At 40.0% G+C, this 9,255-nt stretch overlaps 1 protein-coding gene across 3 annotated transcripts in view; it reads left to right on the forward strand.

The window, feature by feature from the left end:
- Positions 1–7,098, forward strand: part of pla2r1 (phospholipase A2 receptor 1) — a 30,002-nt gene extending 22,904 nt beyond the window's left edge. For 2 of the 3 annotated variants that reach the window (XM_044208984.1, XM_044208994.1), the window contains exons 25-30: positions 1,725–1,905; positions 2,025–2,159; positions 4,295–4,417; positions 4,504–4,680; positions 5,737–5,772; positions 6,024–7,098. In XM_044208984.1, the coding sequence (XP_044064919.1) occupies positions 1,725–1,905; positions 2,025–2,159; positions 4,295–4,417; positions 4,504–4,680; positions 5,737–5,772; positions 6,024–6,241 (870 nt within the window). In that variant the 3' untranslated portion in view covers positions 6,242–7,098. Of the gene's footprint in view, positions 1–1,724; positions 1,906–2,024; positions 2,160–4,294; positions 4,418–4,503; positions 4,681–5,415; positions 5,694–5,736; positions 5,773–6,023 lie in introns of those variants that run through there. The other variant, XM_044209005.1, reaches the window with a different exon arrangement.
- Positions 7,099–9,255: the final 2,157 nt, after the last annotated feature.

Consider the following 9,255-nt stretch of genomic DNA (forward strand, 5'->3'; position numbering starts at 1 on the left):
AAAACAACACATTGTAGTTTATGGGGAGTTATGTGCCGGACTATTACTTACCCGGGAGCAGTAGCTTCCTGAGTCTTATGGTCATGGTGACGACAAGACTCGTGGTCATCTGACGTCAGATATAACATGTTAGAGATGATGGTAGGCAGATTATTTTTTTCCTTTGAAGCAAGCCAAGCTAGCCATTTCCCCCCCGCTGTCAGTCTTTATGCTAAGCTAAGCTAACCATGTACTGGCTGTAGCTTCATATTTAATGGAGAGTGGTGTTCTTCTCATCCAACTCTTGGCAAGAAAGCGAATAAGCATATTTCTCAAAACTATACCTTTTAATACTGGTTAATGAGCATGAATTGCAGATAATACACATCTATATGCATGAGATGCATTTAAAAAATTGGTGGTTGACTGTCCTTCATATGCTTTTTGGTTTTTTTTTTACCAAAAGCATAGTTTGTGCATGTCAGCATGTCATCGGCATCCGAAATCTGTGTGGCAGTCAGTTTCCTATCCCACACTATCATGTAGATAGCTAAACACATATCATAACATTTGAGCATCTCAGTTTTTGTACTAGTTGTTGCTCTGCTGTAACATGATGCACCACCTGACAAGCGTTAATTGCCTGCTCTAAAATGGAAAATAAGAAGATTTTAAATTGTGTTTTGAGTAATACACAGAAAGCTTGGAAAATAGCTTGGAGCTAAATCTTAATAAGGGAAAAGGAAGTACAAAGGAAAGCATTACAAAACTGGTCCTAGAAGATTCTTTAAATGGACACCTAATGTATTTTGTTTAGTTAGTTTTACATAGATGCCTGTCGATGGCTAGTTACAGTTGTTTCACATGCCTGTAGGGTTTTTCTCCTGGCCTTTTGCCCATGTAGAGGTATTCTATCCACAGGCATTTGCTTTCCCAGGAGACAGTCAGAGCCTTAACATTTGGATTCGCTGTATCGCTGAGTCTCAGTGGAATGTCTTAGTCATGGAGAGAAATTAACGCAGGAAGTGAGGGACCTGATTCTCTCTCTCTGCCTCTCTTTTTAATTTTTTTATTTATCTTGCCTGATCTTTTTCAATGTCTGTCTCATGAATCATCTACAGTAATTCTGTTCTTTTAACTTTTTATTACACTCATTAATACAGTAACCACCAGTTCAGTACTAACAAATAGTATTTTTGTCATAGTTTAGTAACTATTGTGACTGCTTCGAATCATGTTGCATGTTCGTTATTCCATGAAACACTGTGTGTGTGGCTCTTCTGGTGAATCAGTAGCTGGAATTCCCCTCAGAAACATGCATCTCCTTAACTAAAACATGGGGCATATTGTTTCTTTGTTAGGAGGTTAAAACAAGTATTTTAATTTGAGATTTATATTTTATAATACTTCTAAATTAGAAAAGGATGCAGTATTTCAGTAAGCATGATCAAGAACCAATACTTGTGAGCGTGATGGTGTGAAGATTTCTTGATGTTTAACTAAAACTTAATAATGGGACATGAAACATACACAGTAAAAACAATTAAATACATAGTCCACACATGGCAGACACCCAGTACCAGTGACCCATTACCCCCAATTCTTGTTAATCAAACTGCTGTGCATGCACAGATTGACATTCACTGCTGCAATAGCTTGGATTCTAAATAATGTTAAGTGTTACTGGTAGAGTGTAGCAGGTGTAACTTCTTGACTGACACATTGGTGAATGTGCTTCATTACAGAGTGGCATCAATTATCAGTGGTCAGATGGCAGTGACACAGTGTACACACACTGGGACGCAGCCGATGATGATGAAGACTTTGTGACGGGAGAGTGTGTGTACATGGACGTGAGTGGAGGCTGGCGGAGAGCTGACTGTGAAACTCCGCTACCAGGAGCCCTGTGTCATATTCCCCCACCAAGTCAGTGCTACTTCAGTGAAACTTGAAAATCTGAGTGTTCGATCTCTTCAGCTGTTGGGTTACTCATAATGTATGAAGATACACACCATTTCGTGCCTTTCTCCTGCTCTCTCTCACAGGCAGTAAACCATTTATCTCAAATGAGTTTGTGTGTCCCTCCACGTGGGTGAAATTTGGACACGGCTGTTACAACTTTGAGCCTGTGGTGCAGAAACTGACATTTGAAGAGTCAAGAGAGCACTGCAGACAGAAAGGTAGGCATGCATAAGGTGTGTAGCCATTATCTGTGAAATGTCTGTGTTGTTTTTGTCAAAATGACAATGATATGATTGACAATTAGAAAAATCTGCAGGATGGATTGCATACTCCCCCTACAGGTCAAATTGAGGAGCTGCTCTGAAAAGCACTAGGCTTGAGAAAACAGTGTTTGAGTTCTTACTAATAAATGTCACTTAGAGGAAATTGATTTTTAAAAAAACTATAAAATCTTGCTTAAGGCTATATACTCTATACCAGTGGTCAATTTACAGTGTGTTACAAAACTACTCATCCACTATATTTGTTTTTGGAAGGAGTAGTTCGACATTTTGGGAAGTACGCTTATTTGCTTTTCTTGCTAGATGAAAGGATCAGTACCACTCTCATGTCTGTACAGCAAATATGAAGCCTCAGCCAGCAACAGGTTAGCTTAGCTTACCAAAAAGACTGGAAGTAGGGGGAAACAGCTAGCTGGGCTCTTTCCAAAGGTAACCAAATCCACCTATCAGCACCTGTAAAGCTCACTAATTAATGCATTATATCTTATTTGTTTAATCCGTAAAGTATAGTTGTAGTTTGCCGGGGAGTTATGTGCCTGACCACCACATTGAACTCCACAAATACAGATAGTTTATTAAATGCCCGACCAGACAGGAGAATATTCGGGTTCACTGTTACACTACAGTAAGCAGTGCCTATCACATCCTATCACGTGATGACAAACCCTGGTTCACAGCTAAACTCAGACAGTTAAGGTTGGGGAAGGAAGAGGCGTTCAGGAGTGGAGACGGACAGGTTTAAGGAGTCAAAGTACAGGTTTAGCAAGGCGGTGAGAGAAGCTAAACGACGGTACTCAGAGACTACACCACCAGTTCTCAGCCAACAACTCTGCTTCTGTCTGTTCTGTCTGGAGGGGGCTTCCCCCCCCCACTCCATTAACGACTTACTGGTCAACCAACTGAATGAGTTCTACTGTTGATTTGAAAGACAATGGGACAGTCCTGACACCATCCCCCGCGACCCCATCCACCAGTTTCAGCCCACCACCTCCCCCACCTCAGCAGGGGCCTGGGCCTCTCCTCAGCTGCCCACCCAAAGGCTCCTCCCTCTCCTACTGCAACAATGACTCTCTCCATCCTGGAGAAAGGGACGTTAACAGACTGTTTAGGAGGCAGAACCCCCCCCGCAAAGCAGCTGGACCAGACTCTGTCTCTCCATCCACCCTGAAGCACTGCGCCGATCAGCTGTCTCCAGTGTTCACGGACACCTCACTGGAGACATGTCATGTGCCTGCCTTGACCACCTGGTGACCTGGTGCAGCCAGAACAACCTGGAGCTCAACACTCTAAAGACAGTGGAGATGGTTGTGGATTTCAGAAAGAGCCCAGCCCCACCCTGTATAACTCCCCTGTTGACACTGTGGAGTCCTTCTGCTTCCTGAACACCATCATGACTCAGGACCTCAAGTGGGAGCTGAACATCAGCTCCCTCATCAAGAAAGTCCAGCAGAGGATATACTTCAAGCAGCAGCTGAAGAAATTTAATCTGCCAAAGATAATGATGGTGCACTTTTACACTGCCATCATTGAGTCCATCCTCACCTCCTCCATCACCATCTGATACACTGCTGCCACTGCCAAGGACAAGGGCAGACTGCAGCTTATCATTCGCTCTGCCGAGAAGGTGATTGACTGCAATCTACCTTCCCTCCAGGACCTGTACGCCTCAGGGTCCTGGAGGCATACAGGTCCTGGAAGAAAGGTAAAGGAAAGATTGTGGCCCACCCCTCCCACCCTGGACACAAACTGTTTCAGACACTACCCTTCGGCAGGAGGCTGCGGTCCATCAGGACCAGAACCTCACACCACAAAAACAGTTTCTTTCCATCTGCAGCTGGCCTCGTCAACAAGGCTCATTATACACCCCTATTCATTATAGTTATGCTTCTTGACCTGCTGTACTTTATGTTTCTTCATGCTTCATTATATTTCTACTATGTTTATTGTCAGGCACCAAAATACCAAAGCAAATTCCTCATATGTGTAAACCTGCTTGGCAGTAAAGCTAATTCTGACTCTGATTCTAAGCTGCACAGTAGTTGTGACTTTGTTGTGCTACTGTCACTTTCTAGTGAACACCTCAGATATCCTGACCATTGAGAGTGAGACAGAGAATCGTTTTGTTCTGGAGCAGTTGTGGTCGTTGGGGTTCCTTCACCAGGTCGTGTGGTTGGGGATGTACTTCAACATTGACAGTAAGAATCTATCACTCTCCCGTACCCATCAGATGATCACGATCCCCTGCAATGTCATTTCATTAAATAGTGGCCTCTGCTTTTAGCTGACTCTATGGCCTGGGTGGATGGTTCACTTATGGACTACACCAACTGGCCCAACAACGCCCCAGACTCCAAGCTGCTGACTGCAGATGTCTGTGTTACTACCAGGGTGGTTGACGGTGTGTGGCACCTGTCACGGTGCACTGAGAATCTCGGCTTTGTCTGCAAAACCATCTTAGGTAAGTTGAATCAGGGGCCGTAGCTTTGAACTGTGTGGCCTTCTGAAAGAATATTGGGTCCCCTGTATTGAACTCATACCCAACATATTGGAATGTTTGTTGGCCCCAAGTCTTTACTTTTTACACAGGTAACAATGCCACTGGGTTAAAATTAAAAAAGAGAAAGAATTAGCAGTAAGTTCAGTGTGCATAAAAATTGTGGAGTATAAACAAGCCATAAAAAACACTTCAGTTTGGGATAGGGTTTTCCTTAGAAACCAAGGCACAATTGCATGGAACTGTTCGAGTGATCGTACCCACAAAATTTAAAGCGGCTATAATCAATATTTTGTGGGAAAGGGTTCGCTTGTATTGATGAACCCACAGATAATTATCACCAGACTGCAGTTCCCCTCAAACTCTACAGAGCATTTCAGCTTCTTTCAGCTCATTGTTTTGGTTTTCAGGCCCGCAACTTAACTGTTTTGGTTCACTCTCATCAGTGTTTTCAGCTAAAAAGCTCTATACACTACCTACCCAGCACCAAACAGCAGACACAGTTAGCAACTAGCTAGTGAACATAGACCAAAACCAGAGCAAAAGGAGAGTGAATATTGGAGTTACAAATAATTGATAATGTTTTGTGCTCTGTATCTGCTGGATGTGCACTTTATGCAGAAAGATGTGTGTTTATTCATTCAGATTAGAAGTGCTTTTATCTGCAAAGTTACTGTCCATTACTGTTTTAATGTTTAGATACCACAGCCTGAACACCAAGTCTGTGCTTGCCACAGAAAACTAAGATCTACAGAACAGTAGGCTATGTATGCCTAGTAACACGCAGATACACAATGGACAAAACAACGCTAACTAGATAATATGGTAAAAAAAAAAACATCAAGTTTTTCATACTGATTCTTTTGATAATTGTGGCTGCACCATTTTTGACCAAGATCACATTTCATAGAGATGATCTTTTGAGAAGTAATGTCAGTTCTTCTTTGCTCACTCCACATCGTCTTTATACCCAAGATGACACATGATAAATTATATTGAACTGTATGTGTTCTTTTGCAGATGTAATTACTGAGGTCGAAGTGGAACCACTAAATGGTAAAGTTCACTTTAATTGGAATGATTTACACTTCAGAGCATTTTATGTGTCCTTTACAGTAGGTGCCATAAGCATGAGCACATTGTTTGACATTGTGAGGCTGTGCTCAGCTAGAAGCTCAGCAAGGATACAGTGTATGATCAAACATGCAGAGAGTGATTCATCATTTACGGAATCTGTATTCATGTAATTCAAAGAAAGGCCCATCATCATACCACATACATTAAAGCTATCATGTTATGTATTTCAGGTTTACATCATGGTGTCATCCCCGCTGCAGTGCTGGTGGCTGTACTGATCTTTGCCCTACTGGCAGGAGCGATGTGGTTTGCGTACAAGAGGAACGCTTCACGTTTTCGGGGGCTTCCTACTCTTGGCAGCGCTTATTACAGACAAACCAGCTCACAGGCTACAGAGTCAGATGGAAGTGTGCTGATCACAGACCTGGAGGCTCACTCAGGAGATTAGCATTCAATGACTCCTTTTTTTTTTTTTAAGGTCTCTGTTGTTCTCCCATTCTGTCTGTCTCTCACCATTTCACCATCAGGTATGACTGCCACATGACACTGCAAAGCTGTGATGCTGACTCCTCAGGACAGTGGTGAGATGATGACGGCAAACATTTCTGTCTTTGAGAAAGTGTTTGAAGGATCCCAGTTGCTCTCTACAGCTTTCATTTATTCAAATCATTTCAATGAGACAAATGTTTGTGAAGATATTTCTTGTGTTGACATTGTAGAGCGCTCATTTGAATTTTTAGACTAACACAGTTCACATAAATGAGAATGTTGATGAAGGGATGCTAGAGAGCTTTAAACTTGTTAAAAGAGGTACTGGACACTTAATGTTTGTCACAATCCAGACGTAGGAGGATTTAATCAAATATAATTGGTAAATAAAGTATTTAGGAAACTCATTTAAACAATAAAAGGTTTTACTCAATAAGATTCAAACAGGTGAAGGAAAATCTACTTGTCAGGGTCAAAAGTAACTGTCATTATTATAAATAAGAGGCAGATGAAAAGATGTAAATTACAGTGATGTTTGTGATTTAACTTTGTATATTTCATTCAGAATCCAGGAGCTGTTGGAGCTGCACATGTGGTACAGCAATTTTGTCAGTATTACTTATGTATTTTTATTTTATTTTTTAAAGTATACATTTTGTATATCGATACCAGATGTTTTTTGAATGTTCAAAACTGTAAGGCTATAGCTGGTGATTGGATTTGTTCTCTTGTTCACTTTTGTCTGATGATGCAAAGCAAATTATTAGATGTATTTTGCACAATTGTGTTTTAATAAATTGAAGTTAGGCCTAACAATTCCAGTTTTGTCACTGAGTCTTGCTGTGTGAATAACAAAGGAGTCAAAGAAATATAGGAAATCCTCAGTGAAAAGTTTTGCAAGTTCCCCTATTCAATCTGTCAATTACTTCACTTTTTAAGTAATAGGACACAGAATTTCTCAATAGCATGGCCAATAATCTCCTCCTAGAAAATCCTCATTACAAAATAACTGAAATCAAAGAATTCATATAGCAATAATATCTAACCATGCACTATCTATACCCACTTAAGCTTTGCAGGGTCAATTTGTTTGCATGTTTGGTCCTTTGCTAACAATTTTGGCAACTCCTTTTGGATAAATGTGTTGTATCCTTAATGGAGAGGGATGGTAAAATACTACAGGCTTGCTTGTAGTGTTTCGTCACTGCTCTTTAGTCTTGTTTGTTCAGTTTTAGGTAGTCCTTGTGGGCTGTAGGACAGATAGTATTACTCACATAGCGATTAAGCCAGTAGGTCATTGTTGTTTTTATTTTAAAACGAGCTGTTATCATTCTTCCTTGAATATTATCCTTGGTATTCCATCTTTTCACATTGAAATAATCTCTCACTGACAAGACCACGAATATGTCTCTGTGGAAACTGCTGAGTTTGTAGGCCTTTTGTGTAAAAATACAATAATCACCTAATGTTTAATTGATCTCAATAAAACACACTCCAAGCCATTAGAATAAAGATATCACTGTTGGGCAGCACCTAACCTAATGGAAATAGGAGAGAGCAAAGTGAAGCTATTAACATTTTCTCTGACATTATCTGACATAAGTAAACTAATGTAAATTAATTAATAATTCACAATAGCTGCTACGTTTACAAATAAAAACAATAACTGTCACTGTACGTACAAGACAAATTATTAATGCTCTGCTGTTAGTTGTAATGAGGACTTCCACTGCAGTTGGATGAAAAACACAAAACGTGTGCGTTTTAGTTGATGAAAAACAACCGAGTGGGCGTGTAGTGGCTAATTTGAGAAAATTTCCGGGCTCTCGGAAGGGAGGGAACCGACGCAAAGAGCCAGAAAATACAAAGGCAACATCGGAAGACAAGTAATTTCGCCTTCAGTATCAAAGTGTTTCATGAAATTTGCTGTTCAGACAGACCGTCCATAGCTCCTATAACTTATTGAATTATAGACAGTGGTGGGTAAGTAAAAGTAAAAATGACCTTTTGTCATAGGCCTAGTAAAAGTATAAAGGTACTTGGTCAATAAACTGCTCAAAGTACAAGTTACTTTGTGTTTTAATATTGTTTAGTGTGTGCGGGCCAGAGATCTTCACAAGTCATTTTATGCAAGTCTAAGCCAAGTCTCAAGTCTTTGGTCAAGAGTCTGAGTCAAGTCTCAAGTCTCTTTTTGGAATAATAAGTGTTACATCCGCTGTGCATCAGGTTAGAAATAGCCACTGTGCAATATGGTGATTTCTAGGGAATGCACTTTACTTTGCATGGTGATTTTCTGTTTAATACAAGTATTTTTCTTTTTTTTTAAATCTACATGAAGGCTTCGATAAGATCACTTTAAAATATCATACTAGCCCACTATTGTTGCCTGTGTCTGTTGTTATCTTGATATGGACATGTAGCCAACAAAACCACTTGCACATTTTCATATGAAAGGCACATATGATTTGCCTTCTCCAATAGCACAGGCACCCAAAACAATATGATGATTCCTAAAGCATGTATGAACATAATATTTACAACGTAAAGAATTATTGTGGCAATAACACAGGAGCAGCCCATTGTTGAATGAAGTAGGGTAAGTCTATATATAGATGGACTGTTTTATCCACCCATATTTGCCCTTTCCCTATGCTTCTCAAAAAATGTTGTTTCCTGAACAAATAACATCTGGTAGTCTACTACCTATCTCATATTCATTTGTCTCAGTAAGTCCTACTTTTGACTTAGTATCCCATACATTTTACTTAGTGAGCCATTTTGACTAGTATAACTTTGTCTTAGTAAGTCATACGTTTTTTTTAACTTTGCAAGTCATACTAATTTTGACTTATCATCATCATATTTTTTTTATTTAGTATTTCATAATTTTCACTTAGTATGTCTTTTTTTTACTTAGTAGCTCATAATTTCCGTCCATTTTATTAATTTTTTTTGATCAAGCCTTATTTTGAT

The sequence above is a fragment of the Siniperca chuatsi genome, linkage group LG1, assembly GCF_020085105.1.
Source record: "Siniperca chuatsi isolate FFG_IHB_CAS linkage group LG1, ASM2008510v1, whole genome shotgun sequence".
NCBI classification, from domain to species: Eukaryota; Metazoa; Chordata; class Actinopteri; order Centrarchiformes; family Sinipercidae; genus Siniperca; species Siniperca chuatsi.